The following is a 25,687-nucleotide window of genomic DNA, read 5'->3' as shown; positions in this document are numbered from 1 at the left end:
TTCAGATGTTGCCATCCCTGCGTACGAGAAAATGGCGTAACTGTTGCGTGTCGTTTCTGTCCACTGCATTTCTTCTGTCATATATTGCGAGGTCGTGCAAGTTAATGTGACGTTATTTGAGCGTGTGTTGAATTTATGTGTGTCATCTTTCCCTTGTGTGGAGGACGTAAAGTAAGAACAATTTCGAACGTGTCATTTCATACAATTTATATAATCTTCAGGACTTCATACATTATACATGACTTCTGCTTTGAAGTGACTCAGAATAAATAACAGGATTTTGTGATCACAGTGATGAGTATTCAACTCTCATAAGAATAATCAAATTTACGATCAGTTGAACAAGTTTCTGTTTCTGAAGGAAGAGGCTGTATTACAGAAAGAAGAATGTTGGTGATTTCTATCCTAGACTCTTATAAATTAATTATTGTAGCTGTTAATTTTATAACAGAATAGTAAGACAAAAACAGAAAATACAGTGGAGTCTGTATAAATTTTATACAGGCTCTCCAAGATGATATTGAAACACTGCAGCCAAATGATAACAACACAGAAACTGCTGAACAATGCTGACCGAAACTTTGCAGCAGAGCTACAATTACAAGTTGAGATACTGGTTGGGAAGTGGAAGAAGTTGGTAGAAGGAGCAAAACATTTGTTTGAAAGATGCTTTTAGAGGGAAGTAAGATGGTAAGTTGGATATTCCCACACCTAGTTTAAAACCTGGCCATAATATTGGAATAAAACCTGTAATTGTCTCATTCTTGCCATTTTAAAGCGCACAGCTAAAGAAAATGACCTGTCAGTGGTGAACGCATCTTTTCATGTGTCTCACTGGTCTGTGCAACCGTATGGAACTGGTATCAGCAGGATGAAGTATGTAGGTATGTATACAGCACTTCAGCTCACTAGAGAGTAATTATAATCAGGCATACTATAAAGTATAGATAGAAGATGATGGTGTTGTTCTTCCAAGTTGTGGTGCTCTGTGGATTTGGAGAAACATACTGTCTTTGAAATTTGGTATCTTCCTATGAGTCTTCTTGATGTCACAACCCAAAAAAAAAAACATTGTCACTTTCAAATCTATAGTTGCAACAAATGCTTCATTTTACTGGCAGTTTTAAATTTTATACTTCAAATTGATCGCTTCATTTAAGTTGGTAAATGTGATTTCAATGACAATATAGAAGTTGTTACCTCAGTAGATCAATGCCAAAAATAACTTTGAAGTCTGATTCTTAACTTGAAGAGATTCTGCTTTATGATATTATGAACCTCCATTAAAATATAGTTGTATTATATTGTGGACATGACAACTGTTATATATGTATGTGTGTGTGTGTGGGGGGGGGGGGGGATGCATGCATGTAGTTACACAAAACTGACTGCTCAGTCTGAATGGTCTATAATTTACTACTTGCATGCATATACATTTAGATGATATTATTATAGGTTGTATTTGTTAACGGAAACTGAATGGTTTAGTGCTATCTGAAGCAAGATGCGTAACTGAAACAATGCACATTCATATTTCAGGTTATGTCTTTGGTGGTTATGTGTTAAGGTTCTTCCATGGGGGGTGATGAATGCCTCACCATTCCATCTACTTGGACCTATCAACCTGGACAAAAGTAAGATTTGTGTTATTGGAAGGGATGAAATACAGTTATGAGGTATGGTCCTTTATATGTTTAGAAAGGGATTGTTTTTAAAGAAGATGGCTATCTGCTGGGATGTGGCGTCGTGTAGTCTTGCAGATATAGACGTGCGTTTCGGAGGAGCTTACCATCTCCGTCATCAGAGTGATGATGCAGGCAATAAGCTCCTCTGAAATGTTTGGTTGATATACACGATATTACATGGTGCTATATCTAAGAAACAACCATCTTCATACTCATCTTGAAATTATCAGATCTCACTGGAATATTTTTAATTTTTATAATTAAATTTTTTCATTCTAATTGTGTTAGAAATTGATTATTTAGGAAAACGGGATTTACCCTTCATGTCCAAAGTGTTAGGTTTGTGATGGTAAATTTAAATTTTTAAACAGCTGGTATGGTAATTCTGTGTAGCCAGTCGTGGTACATGTCTGTAACAGAAACCTGGGGTATGAAGACAGAGAGTGGCCACGTGATAGTTACTCCGTTGGCAGACGCACGTGGAAATGAACACAGAAATTGTTTTGTTTTTTTTGTGTTATGTACTTAGAAACATGCTTCAACCTGAATTGAAAACTGTGATTCCAGTCTGAATGGTCCATATCATAGAACGCACAGCCATGGCGATCTGTTGTATGCAATTAATTGTTAATTTTTTCAGCATTGTTGTTTATGAGGGTGGCAGTGTCGCTGTGGCGACTGGAATTGGCAAGAACCAAATGGGCAGGCGGCTTCATGAACTGGTATCATCCGATGAGGATCCGCCACCTCACTACTGTTCGATACTTGGGAGTTAATGAGAACAATGAGCTCTACTTAGTAAGAAAGTATGTTAACTATGGAAGATAAATAGCATAACCCAAGAATAAGAGAAGTATGGATTTTACAGAAATAGGTTGTGAAGTTGGTGGAACTGGCTCAGGGTTGTATCCAGTGGTTGACATTTGCATTAGTTGTGTTGAACCATTGGATTCTACTGCCAGTAGAGATGGCTGGCAACTGAGAAGTCACATAACCCATATTAAAATATTTGCTGATGGTTGCAGTTCAATACAATTTAACTGGATTAATAAAAACACAATACTGCTGTGAGTGTACAAGGCCCACACATGGCATGTCATGTTTTAACCTCCTCGCACTAGTCCGTCAGTCGCCTTACAGCAGTTGAAGTGCAAGGATAATTTCTTCAGAGTTGCAAAAAAGTGTTCGACCATTTCGTTCTTACTAAAAATGGCCAGCATGAGTTTATGATTAGATTTCCAGATTCTCCTGTGCCGAAGAAATTGACAATTTCTTGTTTGGTGAACTGTTTTTTCTGTAACAGGAACTCTACACTGCAGTTCATTAAACTTGAGCAAAAGCTTGAGTGCGTGCATCACCGAACACAATGGACATTAGCAACATATAATATAAAATGTATTTTTGTTTGTTTTCTGATTTCAGCTTAATTTATTTTTTTTAGAATAGAATGTGTGTCAGGAATGGGTTGCATGACTTTACAGTCGTTCTGTGCATATGCTCATATAAACAGAACTTGGGCAGAGGTGGTAATGATGTTTTAGTTTTTGTTCCTCAGAATCTGAAGCAGTTTCATTTCTACATTACATGAGATTGAGGCCTACATGCATTATATACAATGCCTGACCCATCAGTAATTATAAACCCTATAATATTAACTAGAAGGACCCCAAGAGATTTACTACAACCCAAGTATAAAATATCCTTACTATTATAGGTTTATGACTTACAGTTTTTTCTCCAATTTCTCTCAATTAGAAAACAAATGATTTTAATGAGTTTACACATATTGTAATATCGTACGCTCTTGAACAGAACAGCTGGGCAACTGGTGTTAATAGCTTTTGCTTTGAAAGTTAGGATGAGAGTATATTCATCTCTATATTGGAAAAATGCATGTAACATTTTTGCACGCAGAGATGATGCTGCACTTGCCACGTCCACTTTCTGTTTGCGACAAGAGAAGGATGACCTAAAAGTGGTCCTGGAAGAAAAGGATCTAGAAGTGATCGGAGCTCCGATCATCAATATGGTGACAGTACTGTCATTGTGCAGCACTCAGAATCAGGGCTGTGGCTCTCGTACAAGGTCTGTATACGTATCGTCCGTCAACTAAATTGGGTCATAATAGATATGGTGGAAAGTAAGGTGTTTACTTTTCAAGTTACCAGATTTGTAACATAAGAATTTGAAATTATTATTATTATATTAAATAAGTGTTGACAAAGAGAGTTGCAGTTTTACCTGACAGTCATTGCACAATGAATAATAATGTGGCGTTGTAACATGCAGTTATGGAGAAACTAAATACTGTCTTACTGAAACTGTTCAGAAGCAAAATTTAAAATGTTTCTTCAAAGAAAAAATCTTGTTAAGGACACCGTAGAATCATTGCACTATTATGAAGTTTAATAAAATAAATGAAAATAAGCTGTAAAATATTTATAGCAGATTCTGTCACAGCCTAGCATTCACACTATGATAAATTAATTTTTATAAAATATTTATTCCAATACTGCACTTTCTTTCTTTCAGTCATACGAGACAAAAAAAGAAAGGAGTTGGTAAAGTTGAGGAAAAGCAAGCTGTACTCCATGAGGAAGGAAAGATGGATGATGGTTTAGACTTCAGCCGTAGTCAAGAAGAAGAGTCTAGAATGGCCCGTGTGATTCGGAAGTGCGGTTCTCTCTTCACCGACTTCATCACGTATGTGTCTTCTGATGTACTGCAACAAGGAAAATGAATGAGTGAGGGAGAGTTTTAACCTTTATTGTCCTTGCATCATGGCTTACGCACAATTCATTTGGCCGTGCATTGCAGTAGTACGATCATTGCTGAATCATCAAGCCAGTAATCTGATAATGCAACATTTAAATTCTGTATTCGTGTATGATAAAAGTTAATTGTAGCTTTGAGATAGCTTTAAAATTATATTTAATCGTATAATCTATATGTTGTTACCTTCTTGTATTTATTATTGTGCTGTATCTGTAATAGGCCTTTTGGATGTTGAAGCAGCACACTAATAATAAAGAACTTAATTAAAATGAGACCAAAGGGCCGTATTTCATATTTAATTTTTTATAGGATAGTCTGAACTTATATTGTACATAAATGTCTGAATTAATGTCATCTTTATTCGATCAATAATTATTTATAAAAATTTGAAAGGAAATTTAAAAATGTACAAGCATTAATTTGCTGTGGTAAACTTCTGATTATCCAGGCTAATGAAGATAAGATGCATGAATAATCAAAATACATGGATATTCAAAAATATTTCTTACTGCATTCACAACTCCGCCACGGTGGTCTAGCGGTTAGAAAGCTGGCCTTGTAATCCTGGGGTCTCGGGTTCGATTCCCGGCGGTGCCCGAATTTATAACTTGTGTTGGGCAAGGCCGTGGTCTAGGCAACACGGAGTTTTCCTCCGTGGCATCCCAACAATCACACACAGAAGAAGGCAATGGCAAACCACTTCTGGATCATCTGCCAAGAACGTATATGAACAGGTCCCAGTCCGAGAAAAGGATGGAAGGATCCTGTTCATATGGACCTGTCGTCAGACAGAACACTAAACAAATAAAATAAAACTGCATTCACAGAACTTCACTAATTTCATTACATTATTTTACATAAGATACATTGTTTTGAGAATTAGTTTGCAATGGCCACTTGTTTCTGAGAACTGTTTAGACTCATAACAGCAGTACAAATTTCATTCTGATTCCCCGCAACTTCTTTTTCTCTGCCCTGTGTAGGTCTGCAAAAATACTGAGCAATACATACGCACGCTTGCGCGTTCACAGAGAGAGAGAGACATGCACACTCGTGCATGTGATGATATTCAAATGTAAATACGTGCATAGACAGGCAGGCAGACAGACTGACGCATGTCATTTTCAGTGTTTTTAAATTTAATTTACATCTAAGTCATTGATGTCTTACATTTGTTCTTACCTGTGGAATTTTCAAAATAAAAAAATTGGTGTGTGGATTTCCAGTCTATGGCTTCCTATTGTAGCTGTCGTGCTTTTGTTCCAGGGGCCTGGAAGCTCTGCAGGTTTACAGACGTGCGTCCTTGTTCTTCCAGTCTGTGAATCTAGGTGAAATGGTGATGTGCCTTGAAGACTTGATTAACTATTTTGCTGAGCCTGGAGAAGAAATGGGTAATTAAAGTTTATTGTTAATAGTTCTATCCACTTTGTATTTTACAGGTACAAGAACATGATAGTACATAATAATAAATCCGTGGCTTAACAGCTCCAGAGAGCCAAAGCCGACTAACTTGACTGCTGGCCTCACGTTCACATGCCTAAGCAGAGGTGAACGATCATCCAACCAGATATAGGGTGACGTGTGGTCAGCATGACGAACCCCCAGCCATTGCTAGCTTTCCTGACCAGATTACGCTACTCATTGTAGCTCACCAATTTCCTCAGGATGCTGGGTTGGCACCGGTCCCATACGCTGGTCGAAAGCTCACAAGAAAATTTCTTCTCCCCCGAGACTCGAACCAGCGCGCATTCCGTATCGCCGGTCCGAAGCACGATGCCTCTGACCGCGCGGCTACGGCGCGGGACACATGATAGTACATAATTTCATATAAAATCAGTGGGAATTTTGTTGCATTGTTTTTCTACATAAATACTTCTGAGAGTTGGAGGTTGGTGAATTAAGGTTTGGTTATTTTATATCAGTAATTTATTTTCGTGCTTTGTTCATATCCAGTTGGATACAGAAACACAACACATTGCTATACAATTTTGAAGAAGAGGAGATTGGAATTATTTAATAATAAAGAATTTAAAAGCGCTATTAATACTTAATGATTATTAATATATATTATTGTTAACATATTGCACTATGAGGAGCTTTAAATTTAAAAGTGGACTAAAGTATAATTGCATAATTCATACTTTGAATTTTATAAAGGTTTTTATATTCAAAATTCAAGAACATGAAGAGAAACAGAATCGTCTCCGTGCCCTAAGGAATCGGCAGGATCTGTTCCAGGAGGAAGGAATACTCGATCTAATTCTAGAAGCCATAGACAAAATTAATGTCATAACCTCTCAAGGTTTCCTAGTGTCTCTGACAGGTGATGAAGCAGGCCAAAACTGGGATGTTATATCCGGCTACTTGTATCAGTTGCTCGGTGAGTCATCATGAATATTATTATAACAGTTCATAATATTACCTGAACACATGCACATTGTATTCTTAATTTATTGAATTTTTATTATGTAATAACAGTTATTCTTATTCTGTTTATGTATTTGTAGAAGTGTTCTTAGATGCGGGAGGTCTGATTTTGTATTAGCATTAATAATGAAAATATGTGTTCCAGTAGTTTGATGACTGAACAGCTGCTTACACAGCATATTCATGTATTTTCATTTGAATTCACTATTGCATCATTTTTGTGCTCCATTTATCTGGCAACAGATTTTAGGGTGCTTTTACAGCACTGACTGACTTGATTTTGTCTTCGAGTATCAGATGCCACATTTGGCATCTTGATGATTTGGTAAGGCCATTTTGTGATTGGTTTCTCATAATTTAAATAAGATTTAGATAATAAGACCGTTCAAAAAATGAGTGTTTTAAAGAGTGAGATGCAAATCACAATATTCATATGTTAAAGATAAATAAACAAATAAAAACAACGTAATATTTTTCACCACACAGAATATCAGTGCCTGTAACTACAAGAATAAGTATATTAAGAGTGCAAAACCAATGTAGAACTACAAACTGCATTACGTGTCTTACAAATAAAATGTTGGCGTACACATTCACTCCGATTCGGTATGCATTATGTGCGCAAAGTGGTAAGCTAACACACTGACATTTGTTATTGCTTTGTGCAGCTGCAATCATCAAGGGGAATCACACTAATTGTACCCAGTTTGCCGACACAAACAGATTGAACTGGTTATTCGGTAGATTGGGCTCACAGGCTTCTGGGGAAGGCACCGGGATGCTGGATGTACTGCACTGTGTGCTGATTGATTCCTCTGAAGCTCTGAACATGATGAGGGTAAGCTTTGCTTGTGAACTGAGAATGCACAGATAGTCAGTAGGCTAATGCAGTAAGTCCTTGTCGTACGGAAGTAGTTAATGTAAATAGCATTCATTGAAGCGTTGTACTCCGTACAACATTAGCATCATATGCAAAAACTTGTCGGTGAAAGGAGAAGAGTGCGTCAAGTATGGATCCCTGTACAAGTCAGATAATAGCAACTTATGTAGGTTTAAGGGGATTTTCATACTGTCCTGCCATTTCTGTAAGTGTTATGGTATTTTTAAGTTCCTGGATTTGCCATATATTCATCTCTGTTCTGGTGAAAATAAACATTCATGCTCTTTCCTTCATACTTTTCTGTTTAAGAATTACAGGATGTAAAACTTAAATCACCTATTTATTAAGCCATTAACAAATTTTAATTAAAATATATAATATAATTCAGGTCTATACACAAACTTTATTTACAGATGTTAAAATTTAAAATTTGCGCTATTCATCGTTACAACGATGTTACAATAATGCGCCTTCATTTACTACATGTTTCGATGCGAAGCATCATCTTCAGGTTTTTCCTTTAAAACTACTTTATAATACAATGCAAGTCTTTAAATTTATTCATCCGTTTTGTACATTATTATAGTATGTGCTCTGTTGTTGTTTGTGTATAGACCTGAATTATATTATATATTTTGATTATAAAACACAAACATGACGCATTTAAACCTTAAATTTTAATTGTTTTTTGAATGTACTTTTGAAGCACATTGTGGCTTAACTTTGCAAATTTGACAATTATGTTATTTTCTTGGTAGAGCTTGATGGATGTGAGCATTTTTATATCTTGTCACTTTTCTCTGCAAATTAATGTTGAACTGCCCTATGGGTAAAACAGCAGTGTCAGTTATATCTTTGTCTGGACCGATTTCGCTTTCTCCGTTTTCTCTCCAACTTACTCTTTTTGAAGCGTGAAATTCAATATAAGAATTTTTCACTGTAATTGTAGTTATGTATATTTCTCACCACAATGACAAAGAATAGATATGTTTTTATATTATTACATGTACTATTTGAAAGTATATTGCATTTATTTCAGGATGAGCACATTAAAGTCATCATTTCTCTGCTGGAGAAGCATGGCCGAGACCCCAAGGTTCTCGACGTATTGTGTTCACTATGTGTTGGCAACGGTGTTGCAGTCAGGAGTTCACAGAACAATATCTGCGACTTCCTGCTTCCTGGCAAGAATCTGCTATTGCAGACACAACTGGTGGACCGTGTTGCAAGGTCAGTCACAATTTCGTTTGATTATATAAATGTGTTGTAATTGTTTAATTTAGTCACTAAATGTTATATCAGCAGCCTCTTATCAAAGCCCAACCTGGGAGGCCAGTGCTTTGATTTTGTGTTGGTTTTTCACCATTTCCTCCAACCAGAAATATGAGGGTTTTTTCAACAAGGCAGTGTAGAGGTTATGTTATGTGAAGAAATATTTTGCATGCAAATGTGTGTACACACAGAAAAAATACAGAGACACATGCACAAGGACACACAGAGATATGCTTCTATACACGGTGGTCTAGCGGTTAGAACGCTGGCCTTGTAATCCTGGGACCTCGGGTTCGACTCCCGGCAGTGCCCGAATTTATAACTTGTGTTGGGCAAGGCCGTGGTCTAGGCAACACGGAGTTTTCCTCCGTGGCATCCCAACAATTACTCCATTCACACACAGAAGAAGGCAATGGCAAACCACTTCTGGATCATCTGCCAAGAACGTATATGAACAGGTCCCAGTCCGAGAAAAGGATGGAAGGATCCTGTTCATATGGACCTGTCGTCAGACAGAACACTAAATAAAAAAATAACAACATCCCATGGATCAAAAAGTTAGACTTATGATTCCACATAAAATGTAATTCCTTATAAAATGTTTAATAATTGATAATTTTATGTTAAGGTTATGATACATAATTGAAACCTTTTGTACCTCCAGTGTGAGGAGACCAAACATCTTTGTGGGAAGAGTGAAAGGATCTTCAATGTACCAGAAGTGGTATTTTGAAGTAACAGTGGACCATGTTGAACAGACAACCCATATGATGCCACGCCTTAGGATTGGCTGGGCAAACACTGCTGGGTAAGAGTGAATATTACTGTACGTGTTCTGTGCATTCTTAATACACATTGAAAATATAGATATCGTGTATTAGTCCATGAATTGACGTTCATCTGTGTGATGTTTGTGCCTTAATGTACGTTTCCTTCTGCGTATTTATATGTGTGTGGGAGATGGTCAGAACATTCATATACTGTTTCCCATGTGAGCTTCCTAGTTATCATGGTCACACATTCAAAATAGTAGTGTCCTTTCATTGCCATAAATTACTGCTGGAAGAATTCCTGTGACCTGATGTGCCACCTCCTGTGCTTGATAGAACTTACGTCTTCAAGAGGGTTTCATTCTTGAAAACAGTAACTTGCAGGGACTAGATCTGGAGAATAATGATGTTATGGAAAAAGAAAAAAGAAAATGTTCAGAAACTCCATATGAAGGCAGACTGATGAATTGGTCCGATGTTATTGTGAGGCAGTAGTTCCCAAATTCCAACGTGGGGGTGTTTGTGGTGGATGGTTCTTACAGACAGTAGAGAATATGTCCGCATATGGTATTGATGAAAAACCATCGTAGATACGTAGACGCACGCAGCATCGCCTTCGCCTCTAGCAAGCTGCTCCCTGGGTGATAAGAGTTTCTTGCAGTTTCGGACTTGACATTTGGGTTGCGGACCACATTACGTTACGTGTATTGTTCATTATTATAACTCTGTTCAGAACACTTGGAGCAGTACCAGGTCTGTTAGAAGTCACATTTCCTGTAATGAGGCTCATTATTTTTGCTGATAATACAGTGAAACCTCGATGCATCGTTTTCGGCGGGGGTGGGAAATAAAAACGATGAATGCGGGAAAACGATAGATGCGGGAAAGCATTAAAAATTTTAAAAAAAACAATGTTTCTCTTTCAAAGTTACTTCTTTTTACCAAAAAAGTCTTTAATGGACAACTGGTTTGTCGAAACTTTACGTTTTAGACCAAACAGAGCACTTTCCACGTTCAAAATGTTTTCCTCGTCACGTTCACTAATATTAAGCGCATAAAAGAACGACTTCACTTTCGCCAATGCAGCGTGTGCTTCGGCAAAACTCGGCAAAGCTTCGGGCTCGCATTCGTCGTCTTCGTCTTCCTCACCACTCCAACCCCCTTTGCGGACAATAACAGGAAGAATGGAAATACTATTACTGCCGAACTCAACGAAACGTAGCTGTAGAAGACCCTGAACCGCTGGAAAGGAGATGAATCAGAAGAATGAAAAGTGCCGCCAGCCTTTCCTTTGTACTTGTAATAAAAGCATTTGTGAAGAAATTCACACTGCACATGCCATCTGGCATCGCTGGAACGAAATATGAGTGCACCCTAATTAAAATCGTAAAATTTCTGACAATGAGCACCGCCATTCACTCCATCTATCACCCCTGCACCACTGACCCTCATTCCAAAAGAATGTGCTGGTTGGGCGACATAACAGGTTACCGCTACTGCGTATTCCAAAAACATTGTGCGTCTTTCGGTATTAATTTATCTCAAAACCCAGCATTTTAAATTCTCAGAAACGATCATTGCGGGAAAATTGTGGGGCGGGACTAAGATTTTTGAACGATCGATGCGATAAAACGATAGTTCGAGGAACGATAGAAGCGGGAAAATGTAACATTATTTTATATGGGATGTATTCGGGACCGAACAAAACGGACGATGCATCCGGGAAAACGATAGTTCCGGGAATGATGGATAGAGGTTTCACTGTATATTATATAACATAATTACATGATACCTTATACAATGAAGACTTTATACATCTTAAAACATGAAAAAGTTGTATAAAGATATGAACATAAAGTGGCAACGAAAGAGAAAAGTCCTTCCATGTGTTCAAAGTTTGCTGGTCAAAGGTCAAACACAACTTACGATGGTCTATTCCTCTTTAAATTCAGCAGTGCATAGCCCCAACCAAGAGTTCTGGGAGACTCCTCTTCCTCCACATCCTGCAGAGGAGGAACTGACACAGGTAACCTGTTTTGAGTGCGAAAACTTGCCAGTATAGATGCTCTGCCAGAACCACGACTCACGGTTACTGCAGATGGGGGACCTGCAACCACTACAGCTGAGAGAATCAAGCTCATAAAATGATAAATTACAGACTCTTCAGTCCTGACATCTACAAATTCATAAAAGGGCACAGGCGGAAGCCAACTAGAGATACCCAAAGCTAAATACCGTACAACAAAAACATTCACAATGTAAAAAAGACAAAAATTTTACCAGCCACACATAATAATTATTCAGGGCAATTACAAGAGACACGGGCCAAAATTTAACATAGTTATCACTTAAATTCTATAACAAACCCACCAACCAAAAACAATTCACCGTACAGTCACAAATTAATGAGTACATTTACAGCATACACAGACATAAAAGCAAACTCAGCAACCAACAACTGACCACAGTCACTTCTATGAAAAAAGTAAGATGACCTGATATTGCAGACTATACTTGTTATGTACACCTCCATTTTAAAACTGACAGTTTTAAATTTACTTATATGATAATAAACAAAGAACATATTTCGTTTGTTTTCATTCATATTAACTTTTCCACTAGTTGTCTTTCAATCACACGGACTGTTCTTTCCAAAGCCCAATTTACAAAATTCAAATATATCCAGTTACAACTGTTGTCAGTACAAGCTAACACTCCCCAATCACTACAGTTTCAATCTACAGAAATTATTTATCTTCTGAATTCTTTGTTCCTGAACCCCTGTACTTCCACTCTTCTACAGAAGGCCCTCAATATCTTTCTGCTTCCCAATCCAGTGCTTTCTATATCCGCCGTCCACTATTTAAAACCTTCGTTTCCATATCTGTCACTGGGTATTCATATGTCATCACGTCACCACTTGTCTCGCATGTCATATACATAACGCTCAGCAGCATCAGACTATAAGGAACACCCCCCCAGCGAGAGGTTCAGAAATCAGTTCTCTGTCAATTCTGACCATTGGGACTATTCTGCATAATATGAAAAATTTCAAGCATCAATTCCTGCAAATCCTTCCCACCCACATGGTTACCAGAACCATGTCGGCTCCAAAATGTCAACGCCGCCTTTCCTCAACCACATGCTCCTCTCCCATTGGACAGCAGCCCATTCCTCCACTCCACCAACCAGCCCCATCAAATTTATATCACCACTCACTGCCTTCCCTATATACAGCCTCGTGAACTTGCCCTTGCCCCATCTCGCAGCCATCTTGAAAATGGCAACTGAAATGTTTGCCAAAATTCAATGTGGCTCTCACCCAAAAGCTGAAGTTACATATCAATTCCTTGCTTACAGAAAATTCATATAAAAAGATAAGGATAAATAGTAGAGGGAGAAAAGGAAGAAATAATATTACATTACAGCCAAATGTGATATAAAAGAAATTAAGAAAACTGACGTCATACAAACAGTGCCACTGGAGGCAAACAAACTCTCTGATTTTGGATGCAGCAAAGTGGCAATTCTCTGCGATAGCTACTTAAGTAGGTTCAGAAACACTACACTCACCCACTCATGTTCATCAACACCCTCCATCCCATCCTGCTCAAGCTTCAGATTCACTTCCATTCGACTGCCAACTGCTCGCTGAATCTGCATGACAGAAAAATCTTCACTCACAAAATCACCCATTCTGCTTCTAATTGCATAAAACTGCCAAACTTCAGCGATTACAGTGAACATTATGTTTCAATGTACCAACACAAAATGCAGACTTGCAAGTTTACAAAATCCATTAATCTATTCTGCACATACAAAACTGCCACAAGGTAAGATGTTTAATGGTATCAGCTAAAGAGATTATTTAATGTAAAAATGAAACATTATGGATTATGTACAAATAGTGAATTGGTTAAAGACTTAGAACATGAAGTCCTGGTCTACTTTCAGGTGGTATTTTGGCAAATTCCTGATAGTCTGTCTCCTGGATGAAGTGCAAATTCAGGACCTCACACATGTAAAGCAGGAGTGATTACCAGCATACTACAATTCAAAAGCCTGGATCAATGATGCTGATGAGGATTATAATCAAGTGTTTCCAGATTAGTTAAGATGAAAACATATGTTGAGACACTGAGACGAAAATGAAAACTCTACACGCAAAATGCAAATATTTAAATTCATATACAAAGGATAAAACTCATATTTAATCAAAAAGCAAGTTAAAGGGCACCAAAACTATGCTATAATTTGGGACTTAGTTTCTGGAGGCCTGGCTTCAATCCTAGTCTTAGGGCAGTCCATATGGAACATGTTAATTTTTCTCATCATTTGCATAACATTTCTTCAATGCCATTAACTTTACTTCCATTGTGAATATTTATTTCCCTATATTGGAATCAGTTCATGTGCTGCTGACCTCCATTTAGAATCACGTACTTACAATGGCGTAACCATATAATATCCAACGACGAGTTGCAAAGCTAAATTTTCTAACACTTTAACTTCAATACAGTAATGATATGGAGCAACAACTTTACAGCTATGCTGTCACGGAGCGTCACACGCTTACTCGTACAAGTATAAAATAATTGTTATCATCATTTCACAGTGAATATTTGCAAAAAGTTTTTAAAAGACATTTTTGAATTATACAAGCAGACTCATCACGCAGTTCTCCAAAAGAGAAAGTATCTACAGCTAAACTATGTTCCTTTGAGTCATTATAGTTGCATTAGGATTGTCCTCTATAGTTTTGACAACTAGCACTGACGTACCTAAACACTCGTAAGATTTAATTCTGCTTGCGTAAGAAGGAGACCAAAGATCTGCTATTCAAATCCTACGTAAATATTGGCTTGATAAATAAATAAATAAATATATATCACAGTTTAGAATGTCGGCAATGCGAATGGAACTTCTTTTTCCTTCCAGCATAATTTACAGATGTTTGCAAGTGCAGTTATTTTAAATTATTTGTTTAAATAATAATATTGAGGTACAAATGTCATAATACCGTCAAATGTGAAGAGAACATAATTTTTTCTGCACAATGCAGCATCCAATGAAACTGATGAAGCTTATTTACGAAGGGAGGCACTGACAAGACAAACACGTTTGAGCATACAACCAAAACAATTAAGTTACAACTTACAAAGTGCACCCAAAAATACTTTCACGGTGGCTAACTTTGATGTTACATTTCAGCCCGGATGGAAGAATGTTGTTTTCTCTGTTGGTGCCTGCAAACACAAGATAAAGTTTACTTCCTAATAATTAAGTCACGTTTAAAAACCAGACTGGCACAAATATTTTATAGTTAACCTGAAAGTACCGCATTTACATCTGATTTATGGTAAATGTAATGAAATGTATCAGAAATGTTTAAATAATTTTCTGGTTCTTATGTTACATGGTGAATCATCACTAAAGAAACTTCCAAACACTTTCTGTTACGTCACTGCAATCAGAGCTTTTACCATCTTTCTTATTATCTGAAATGACTATTCAATGATGTGGAAAGCTCAAAAATGGTAATTCTGACACAACTTTGCAAGATCCATCGTTCAACGTGTAATTATTTTAAATTATAAAAAGCTTAAAAACTATTTCCATACATTATGTATATTTAAAGAACCAGGGCCTGTTTTAACGTGGCCGAGAACAATCCCCAGAGGGAATCTTCGATCAAATAAATTGCAGATAGCGTCTAAGCCAGCTGAGCCACCACCAGCTTCTCAAGGAGGATTCTCGTACGTCAATTCAATAATACGTTTCTAGGTTCCCACTTTCTAGAAGAGCATTTATTTCTGAAACACAACAGCCTTCATATTTGCGTGGAAATAACAGACTCCACTCAGCGGCCTTCCCTCCCTCCAACTCTGTGTAAAGAAACTCCTCTACTTCCCCGCATTGCCCCTTAATTCAACTCGAGTTCCCCCCTCTCCCACCCCAAGAAGAAAATAGACAATTTGACCATCAGCCAAAGTGATCCCGCTTTGTTTTTTGGTTTCAAATGGTTATCTTGTGGGTTTATGCACCATGATAATTTGGTATCAGATTACAGACTCTTCTGTGGTAAATCCTGCCTCCATCTTCAGTGCGCTGCTGGTGGCAAAGCCATCTTCACGCTTCTCGCCGTGAGAACCCGAAATCTCACTCAGTTGATGCGAATCAGCATGAAGTAACAGGGATCAAAGTGGAGGGGGAATACGTTTTTGCTTTTGGAATGGAGGGATGGACGGGGCATACAGCACGCGTCGAATAGAAATAAATCAAAACATGTTTGTTAGGAACCCACAAGGGAGGAAACTCCTTGCGGGGCCCAGAACAAGGAAGAATAATTAAAATGTATTGGAATATGAAAAGCCTCTGAAACTGCTCTTTAAGTGCAATTTCGAATACGAGGCTCCGTTAAAACGTGCGTTTTGGGGTTACTCTTGCATGGGCCACCCCTCGGAAAATCACGATTTACGAAAATAAAGTGTACAATTCCTGAAATGAGATTTTTGGCGACATTGGAGGTTCTGACGGCGGTGAAGACGTGGCTTAGTCGTCGCACTCTTGAGCTGTGTCTGGCTCAAGACTCGATCTTACCGGGGAACAAGTTGGGCGTTGACTCGATCCAGTGGAGGCATGTGCCAATTATGTTGGCAGCAATGCCGACTGTATATATGAGAATCTTCACCCAAAGGCGGACCGTTTCAATGTTTACCCTGGGACAAGGCCACTGGAAGCAGCAGCACTCGTGGCGACTGAGGCAAATGTAGAAGCGTGAAAGCTGTGGGAAATAAAAACAAAGGCGAGTCAGTTTACATTTCGTAACTTACAACAAAGCGATACCCGTCACATCTGAAATTAAATGTTGACTTAAAGTTACGCGAGTGAATCGAAATTACGCTATTATATTATTGCTATGTACTTACAAATTAATTGTGACCAAAGGAATTTCCAAACAGATCAATCGAGCATCGATTTCTGTGCAGTAGATTAGCGGCTTAAAATGGCAGGCCAAAGTAAAACAGATAAAGATCCCTTGGTCCTGTCCTCATATTTTAAACTGGAGTCTGCTTATTACAAGCAGGATCATCGCGGCAAAGAATCTCGTAGATCGTTCAAGGCTTAGACAGGAACAGAATGAGCGTGCGAGCAATGAACACGGAAACCTAAGACTACCTGTCACTTACCCCGAATAATACGCCGATGCCATTAGAATGAAGCCGGCGGTGTTCGTGCGGCCATCCATAACGGCAGCATAAACCGCCACTCCCTGGTTAATCAAACCAGCGATTAAGACGACCACCGCCAGAAACTTGGAAAATTTCTTCAGGCACGGGTGCTGTAAAGTGAAAGTGCAAATATTTTGATCCCTGCGATCAAGATCTGCAATTACGTATCTTGATCGATGATTTATGCGTCACTTAGGGACACTCCAGCACCCTGAACGGGATATTTATTTACCTTTGAATAATATTTGTCTCTGACAATAAGAAGTTCTTAAATTATCCAGTTCATAAAAAACGCTTTCTCAGCCTACATCCGGCAATTAGCCCGGAAGAACCGAGGAAAATCCGGTTTTCTAGACGAGTTTTTGCTTACATTCAGACCCGGGTCATTTTGATTTGCTAATTTCTCTCTCCGTGCGTGTGTTTTAAGGGCAAATACGCAGTTGAATGCCTGCGTGCCTCATTCTCGCTCGTGAAGGAAATGCCGGACGCCTTCCGAGTTCTTTACGTGAATGTGGAGTCTTTCAAGGACGAACAATCTGCATAAATTCGACTCTCCCACCTCTAGCGTAGTTTTTCGAAATTAAAGAAAGTAATTTCTCTGGGAAAAATCACGTGACGGTGCCATTAGGTCCACTTATGAGTAATGTTGAGAGTAACCAATCGACATAGAGCCCACACAAAAGTATTTTAGTTGTAAACAATTCGGAATAGCATAACCCACACCCATGACCTACCCGACTGATCTAGAATTAGGATTAAAAGATCACTTTCATTTAATTGACCAATCATTTCGTTCCTTTGGTAACTTAAGCTTCATTATTTACAGCGTGCCAATGTTTGTTTATGTCGATGTTTGTCTGATTTAATTGTCACATTTTGGTTTAATTCTTCGCTAATTTTTCCATGTGAGTTATCGCACTGCAGAGGCCAGAGAAAAACGAAGTTCATTGACAAAAAGGGTTAGCAAAAGAAGGCCTGCTGTTGTACTCCAGTTGACTTATCGTTATGTTACCTCCTACTGCGTCGGCCGCCCGCCACGCCAACTACTACTTGGCCTCAGATTTTCCTCAGTCACTCAACTCAGTGACTGTCGCAACTGCGCGACTTTGTATGTGAACATGAGAGGATAAAAAGATTGCAAACAAAGAACAGAATCGCTCTCACGCAGCGAGCGTTTGCTTTGTTTCTGCCTTCAGCATTTTTCATTGGTCGAAATTAATCGACAGGCAAGTTGGCGCAGGTCGACTACACGCGTCGAAGTGTCTGACATTCTACGATTGGTTATGGAATTATCCAGAATTCAGAATTACTAGATCGGAGTTTTTAAAAATTAAAATGTAGATAATAGCTCAAATGTAAGAGCAATAACCTAATGAGGCAACAAATCTCCTTTGCTATCAGATAGAACAGTCTGCGTTATTTCTACCCATCCCTCTCATCAATTGATTCCAAGTTTTGTCTCTGTAAATGCAACATCGGAAGAAAATTTTACATTTCACTTTTATTCGGAGGCTAGCCGGGACCTTCGCGATTCTTGGGAGGAAGCTCTGTCCCCATCTTCAGGGTTCTGATGTGACTGGATCCTCGGAAGTCGCCTGTGCAACTGCGTGCACTGGTCCCGAGCAGGAAGTTACACAGGTGACTTCCGAGGATCCAGTCCCGTCAGAACCCTGAAGATTGGGACACAGTTTGTTCCCGAAACGTCGGTTTACTGCTGTAACCAGTTAACGCGGCTGATTACTTATAGTATTGTGAATGTGGGCATTCGTCCATCCGCACATAGTGCTTAAATTTCACTGCATTTCAAACTTAACAGCTTCAAAGTTTGAAAGTCAATTTTAATCCATTTCTACGCGGTTTCGTCAACGCGCACAAAAATTCTTTCGCCAATTTGGCAACTGTGTGGGTCGCAGCTTTTATCAAATGAGATACCCATTTGGCAACACTGCTGCATCGTCAGAGTGATGAATCTGTTTTATCGATTGCGTTCACAAGAGTCGCCACTTGGCATCCGTCGATACGTCATCGAAAAGGTACCAAATATTACGGGAGTTTTCTTTTCTCAAATTGAAGCCCGTCGCCTCTGTGAAGTTCGACTAGTGACAAAGTGTTTGGGCAGAAGTGATATTCAAAAACTTAAGCCACTTTTCCAGGATCCTTTACTTTTTCATTGTTTATTAGAAGAGATGGCGTCTGATCTGATAAATACGAGGCTGGTCCACAAAGTAAGTTTCCCTGGGGCCGTTTACAGAAACAAAACACAATTTCATGGAAATATTTATTGCAACAGATACAGCAAGTGTCCAGCTATTTTTCAACATATTCGCCACCGGAATTGAGACATTGGTCATACCGTGGGACCAACTTTTGAATACCTGTGTCGTAGAAGTCTGCCGCCTGGGATTGGAACCACTGTGTGACAACCATCTCCGCCTCTCTGTCATTCTCAAAACGCTGACGCTGACCGGACAGGAATTTCTTGAGGTGTAGGAAAAGATGGAAATCACTGGGAGCGAGGTCCGGGCTGTAGGGTGAATGATTAAACACCTCCCAGCTGAACTCCTGCAGGAGACTTGCTGTCCGTCGAGCTGTGTGCGGCCTAGCGTTATCACTGACCGCACTTCACAGTCGGCGGGAGCTGGAATAAGAATCTCCATCTTCAACAGCTGCAACGATGCTACTGTGAGAACGCGGGAAGTACCGTTAGTGCATGCGCCATGCTACGTCATTGCTCTATCACGTACGCACAGTCGCTTCGCGCAATATAAGGTTTGCTAGCTGTGGGACGAATGGGAAACTTACTTTTGGGACGCGCCTCGTATATTTTTCCTGTCTCCCTTTCTATTACGTTCCACTTTGTTTTTATTTCGTCGTCTGATTTTGCTATAAGTCTCCTGTAATGCTGCTTTCTAGCCTCTTTTATAACATTATTCACAATTTTACAATTCTTAATATAAAACGCTCTTGTGTGTGGCTTTCCTAAAGCCTAATTTAGTTTAATGTCAATCCACAAATAAAACTATTTCACTTAATGTCAGTCACACGACCACAAATAAACAGACATAACCCAAATTCACCCTCTCAGGGGCTCGCGTCTTGGGAGTGCGGGGAGCAGCGCTCCCGAGGTTCATGAGCTACCCAGTGCCTGGGGGATGTAAGTTCGGGGACCTGGATTTCCAGGTTGGGGGTTGACGACCCCCACCTTGGAAAAAGCAATTCTGTTGAGAATTCCCAAAAAATGTGACAACCTAGCAAGAACATGGAACTCCGATTAGGAACGTGTAATTTGCTTTCATTATATAGAAGTGGGGCGCTGGAACAATTAATTGAAGTAACAAATGATTATAAAATTGACATTCTTGCCATCCAAGAGATGAGATTGGCCAGAATTATAGTTGCCATAAGAATTTACACAATTCACAGTCCATAAAATAGTGAGACATCTTCCAGCCTTTGATATGAAAGAATGTCAAATAAAAATGCGAGGCAGATTTCATGATTATAGCTATATATAGCTATGGCAGCGTCAGAAAGACACTTACTTACGCATTCTTTTTACTCTGTCAATGAATTTATGTTGTTTACAAATAAGTGGTAAATTTTCTTCTGTGTGTAATGGGTAGATCTATTTGTAGCTTATCATTTCTTTAGGTGAATCCTTAGTTTGTATTATGTGAAATTTATATAATGGTACGAATTGTACTTTATAATATGTATTGTATTATTATGACTTTTTCCACATCCTATCGTCATCTGACTGTCTTATGGATCCATGAAATGCAACTCAATATGAAGCAAATTTTTATGTTTTGCAGAAAACAGTACATTTTGTGAGAAGCTCAAGCTCAGAAGTTAGGTTTAAAGTGCATGCGCGTGCAAGACAGACACAGAGAAGAATTTTTTTAATGCACGGACACTAAATTTCACTAAAATTGCAGAATCTCGCTTTGAAAACAGAAGACGATGCTAGAACCCGTTTCTGAGGACTTACTCGGTCTCGTTGTTGTTGTAGTACTGCGTTTTCATTTTTTAGGTCTTGTAGTATTTGTGCTTGTTGTGCTTTGAAAACAGAAGATGATGCTAGAACCCATTTCTGAGGACTTGCATGGTCTTGTGGTGGTGATGATGATAGGGGTGGGTCGTCTTGTACTGGGTTTTGCTGTAGAAGAAACACAAACCCTTAAGTTATAATTTTACAATGACACGTTTTTTATAGAACTTATACTCACACCAAATTTCACTAAATTTGAAGAATCTTGCTTTGTAAAGACTTACCACCTGCTCCTGATATAATAACTTGACATAAGTTAGATCCACATCTCCAATCTGTTCACTGTTATTAATAGTTCTCTTTAGTCTAAGCCTTTGTAACTTGAGTAAGTTTTAAGATAAGAATAGGTCTAATGAGTTATCAGGTAAATGTGGCTCCTGCCAGAAAGAAGTCTGTAAAGGTATATTATGTGACAACTGTAATTGGTGGTTCCACTGGGAATGTGCCAACATCACTGTTAATAATGTAGATGTAGCTAAGCCATGGTTTTGTTTGATGTGTAACCAGGCCAGGTTAGTTAGGGAACAGGAGAAAACTATTTTGGATCTACGGAGGGAGTTGGCTTTGGCATATGATCAGATTGCTAGTTTTAAAGCTGATAACAGCTCTAATATTAAATGTAACTATTCGTCCACTCTTTGGACTGATTTTAAGGCCAAATCGCAACGCAGAAACAAAAGTCTTTGCTCCAGTAAGGGTTCAAAATTTACTGTTAAACTGCGCAACAAATTTGAGGCTTTGACTGTGTCGGAACCTTAAGGTGCTGCTCAGTTAAAGGAAAAAGATGCAAAACAAATTGTTAAGAATAAAAAATGTAAGAAGGTCCTGCTCTTAGGCAGTAGTCATGGTAGGGGACTATGTGAACGTCTTCAATCAGTCCTAGGGGATGAATATATGGTTACAAATATATTCAAACCCAATGCTACACTTGGCAATGTTGTTGGGGAACTAGAAACACTAAGCAAGGATTTCACTAAGGATGATAATGTAATTATAGTGGGAGGACCGGGAAATAGCCTTGACATGGACCGAAATTACAAGATTGAAAATTATATGGACAGCATTGCCAGGAAAAGCTTACATACTAATGTTGGCCTTCTCGAGCGGCATGACAGGCCTCATATGAGCAAGTGGGTTAGGAGTGCAAATGTGAGACTTGAGCGTGCGCTTTGGAATGCGGACAGATCGCACATTAGATTAATTGATGTGCCATCTGTGAATAAATATGACCACACCAGACATGGATTGCACCTAAACTCAAGGGGTAAGGAGAAGCTTGTGCAACTCATTGCCAATGAGATTAGGAGCAAACCAAATACTGGTAAGATTCCTGTTATCACTGGTGTAAGACCTAGGCCTTTTTTAGGTTAAGGCCCAAATGTATCACTAAATTCCTGAAAGATATCCAAGTCAATGTAAATAAGCCAGTTCTAAAATTAGATCACAATCAAAATGAAAATTTCATGTTATATCATCAGAACATTAGAGGCCTTTCAACCAAAAACTTAGAAACCACCCAGAAAGAAAATCTCCTGGTTTTCCATCAGAACATCAGAGGACTTTCCCCAAAAACTGAAGAATTGATAAGTGCCAAATTACCACATATTCTTTGTCTAACTGAACATCATTTGAAAGCACAATACAATATACATACACTTCAGAACTTTCTGTCGAGCCACCGCCACGTGGAAGCAAAATTAATTAAATTTAGATAATATGATAAACGTATTACACAAAATTAGAAATTCATATTACTTTCGCATTAATTAGATGCCAGAACTTATATTTTATTAATCATACGTAATAACGTATTTCACAGAGGTAGCACATCCATTCGTGAAAACCATTTCAATCAATCACAAAAATTCCTTAAAATATCTGAAATGAGCAAAATATAGAACTCACCATTGTTGTAATAGATAATTTGATGACTGATAACAAAAAACAGTTTTAATAGTTAAGCGTTTCCAGCACCCAAGTACTTAACACACACTGACAATGCAACCAAATGACGCTGTGCATTGGATATATAGAAATTCTGGCGGCATAGAATGCAGACATCTCATTGGTTAGTATGGGTGCGGTCCTCCAAGACACGACACCTTATTGGCGAATTTAAACAGGAATCATTTGTACAGCAATTTAATCTATAAACGATTAAAGCATAAAGTATTAATAAAGCCATAATCTATTATGAAACAATTCATTTTAAAAACAAATATCAATCAAGATATTTGTTTATTTTAAACGGCTTTACAAAATTGCGTACATAAAATATTTGGGGTGGGGTAAGATGATGGAATAGCCGCTGTTGCATCAGCTCCGTATACGCCACAATAATTTACCTTAAGGCAGGGGTGGCCAACCCAAATGATCTTTCGGGCCACTTTGGAAATGCATCATAACTCCGCGGGCCACATATAAAATTATATATCCCCATATTAGATTTAGATACACTATAGACTTTTTTTGGAGTGAAAAATTGAAACATAACGAGTTATTATTATTGTGTTTACTATTATTCTTACATGTAAACGTAGATAATATAATAATAAAATGTTCATGGCGGGCCACATGCGGCCCGCGGGTTGGTCACCCCTGCCTTAAGGTATACTTTGGCTGCACGCGACAGAGACAAGCGACCGAGACAGGCGACAGAGACGGCAGACGGACACATCGCAGCTTGTCGACACACACTTTTGAGGTGACGACCGAGACATGCGGCAAAGTGTTTGTTTTCTTTGTTTTGTTGAGACATACGTGTACATATTCTGTAAAAAATGAGTACAAAAATGCTTCTAAAAACGTTACTCGAAGAAGAAGATGATGTGTTGCTGTGTTATTTGTTGCGAAAGAAACAAAGAAAACCTATGAGTTCAATATTCAAAACCAGACGTGAAGAAGGATCTTTCTGTCGGTGGTCAGTGGTCGGTTTTCTGCTACTGATTCTACCAATTGCTCATCTTGGTCACCAGTAAATTTAATTTCTACCATTATTTTACTCAACAACACACGTGCTGCCTGAGCCCGTCGCGAGACACTACTGGTCCGAGAGCGGTCTCCTGTGCTTTGTCTCGCGCTCGTAATTGTACTTCATACGATTGTACAGAGAGCAGACAGGAAGCGACCAGTCTCGGTCTCGTAACTCTGTCGCCTGTCTCGGTCGCTTGTCTCTGTCGCGTGCAGCCAAATTGTACCTTTAACCAAAAATTGTCAGCTATTATAAAAACATGTAATAGTGGTTATGTTTTCTTGTGTAATTAAAATTAAAAACCTGAATTTGTGAAAGTGGCAGATATATGGTTTAGTTTCAAGGGTTTCTGAAAATCATTTTATTATTTTTAATTATATGTGATCTTACTCAGTGAAACAGTAGATGCGAGCATGCATTTAGCATTCTGTCGCGGCTGTGATTCAGCTCATCGTTGCATTGGTAACAGTGACTATGATAGTACACAGTGATGGAACAGCTTGTTAGATCCTGTGGAACATCTATTTGTTTTTGTAGATTATATTTACTTTATAGTCTGTGGAGTGCTTTATTTCAGGAGAACTGTGCTGGTGTAGATTTTGACTTTGCTTCTTAAACACTTCATCTAGTATTCAGTCCTGGTTTCCAAACGAAAGTGTTTATAACAAAGTAATGAATAATCCCGCCGCTGCAAACCAATTGTAACGTTCTACTTTGGATAGATTCGTTTGGGTTTAGTCTTACTCATGTGGTAGCGTGGCTTGGCAAGTTCCCAAGGATGCTGATGTCAGCTTCAACATGCTCACCAAATATGATAATACGTCCATGAGGCTACAGCTTGTTCCCTAAGACTATCACATTTATTTCTAACACTAAGTTCTACATAAATTTCACACTTAAGTTAAAACATTACCTTCTTAATTTAGTCTAATTCACTTTATCCTTAGTACACTCTAATTACGTAAATCTTGAATATTTATTAATCCACCCGTACTGTACGTGGATTCATCTCCTCAGCGCTCACCTGTTAAAAGTAGCCCGATGAGCTGCACCTTGGTCATGATGACTCTCGTGACCTCCTGCTATCTTCGAAGTTTCATCCCTTCTGTTCTTGATCTCTCTTCAACTTTCCTTGTCAACTTTTCCCTTCTGCTGACTGCCTAATGACTACGTCTGCATTTCCCCTGAGAGTAAGGTGAACTAGCCTTGCTGCTTTCCTCTAGACAGGAAATGAATCAACACATTCCTACATGCAAATGTCTACTATACTTCATTCTAACTACGTTCAATTTTCTACGTTCCTAATTTACAATATGTTAACTAAAATTAATTCACTACACAAAATTAAAAGTGGAGGAGACATTTACTGCTTCTGTGAACCTTCTCCTGAAACAGAATTCCCGCCAGCCTCCACACACTCCCTAACCAAGGCTTCAAGGCCCTCACGAGCTTCTGTTAACTCTACTTTTTCCATAACCGCATCATTCAGGAACTCCTGAACGTGGTCTCTTTTAAGGTACATGTGGTTAAATGTGCTGATAAAGCCATCACATACCTGGGGCAATGGCGGTTGTGTTGGTCAATGTGCATACGGCACGCTCTGCCTTTACCAGGTCTCCTCCAG

The 25,687-nt window shown here is 38.7% G+C and overlaps 2 protein-coding genes and 1 long non-coding RNA gene across 10 annotated transcripts; 1 reads left to right on the top strand and 2 right to left on the bottom strand.

Moving 5' to 3' along the window:
- Positions 1-14,695, top strand: LOC147870698 (ryanodine receptor-like). 6 transcript variants are annotated; one of them, XM_087342131.1, is made up of 12 exons: positions 1-690; positions 779-884; positions 1,540-1,634; positions 2,326-2,491; positions 3,600-3,770; positions 4,218-4,388; positions 5,727-5,851; positions 6,640-6,840; positions 7,556-7,725; positions 8,807-8,997; positions 9,704-9,847; positions 13,764-14,695. In XM_087342131.1, exons 3-12 carry the CDS (start codon positions 1,586-1,588, stop codon positions 13,843-13,845), a joined length of 1,470 nt encoding a protein of 489 aa, XP_087198257.1. In that variant the 5' UTR covers positions 1-690; positions 779-884; positions 1,540-1,585; the 3' UTR covers positions 13,846-14,695. The 6 variants fall into 6 exon arrangements, with proteins under 6 accessions (XP_087198257.1, XP_087198258.1, XP_087198256.1 ...); XM_087342132.1 differs by lacking the exon at positions 779-884; XM_087342130.1 differs by having other exon boundaries at positions 779-1,634.
- Positions 4,110-5,727, bottom strand: LOC147870699 (uncharacterized). The gene is made up of 2 exons (XR_015533234.1): positions 4,970-5,727; positions 4,110-4,407 (listed from the first exon to the last, which is right to left on the bottom strand). It is a non-coding gene; the product is annotated as an uncharacterized LOC147870699 (long non-coding RNA).
- Positions 10,674-25,186, bottom strand: LOC147870697 (uncharacterized). 3 transcript variants are annotated; one of them, XM_087342137.1, is made up of 6 exons: positions 22,998-23,206; positions 21,033-21,200; positions 17,000-17,151; positions 16,410-16,593; positions 14,968-15,055; positions 10,674-13,466 (listed from the first exon to the last, which is right to left on the bottom strand). In XM_087342137.1, the coding sequence occupies exons 1-4, from the start codon at positions 22,998-23,000 to the stop codon at positions 16,524-16,526; spliced, it is 393 nt and encodes a 130-aa protein (XP_087198263.1). In that variant the 5' UTR covers positions 23,001-23,206; the 3' UTR covers positions 10,674-13,466; positions 14,968-15,055; positions 16,410-16,523. The 3 variants fall into 3 exon arrangements, with proteins under 3 accessions (XP_087198263.1, XP_087198264.1, XP_087198265.1); XM_087342138.1 differs by lacking the exons at positions 10,674-13,466; positions 22,998-23,206 and adding an exon at positions 25,088-25,186 and having other exon boundaries at positions 14,836-15,055; XM_087342139.1 differs by lacking the exons at positions 10,674-13,466; positions 14,968-15,055; positions 16,410-16,593; positions 17,000-17,151; positions 22,998-23,206 and adding an exon at positions 25,088-25,186 and having other exon boundaries at positions 20,827-21,200.
- Between the last annotated feature and the right edge of the window lie 501 nt (positions 25,187-25,687).

Source organism: Zootermopsis nevadensis, unplaced genomic scaffold (genome assembly GCF_977971745.1).
Source record: "Zootermopsis nevadensis isolate Lab colony 2312 unplaced genomic scaffold, Znev_1.0 Znev_ptg000213l, whole genome shotgun sequence".
Taxonomy (NCBI): Eukaryota; Metazoa; Arthropoda; class Insecta; order Blattodea; family Termopsidae; genus Zootermopsis; species Zootermopsis nevadensis.
Note: the sequence above shows the minus strand (reverse complement) of the source record. Positions and strands in the feature narration are given on the sequence as shown.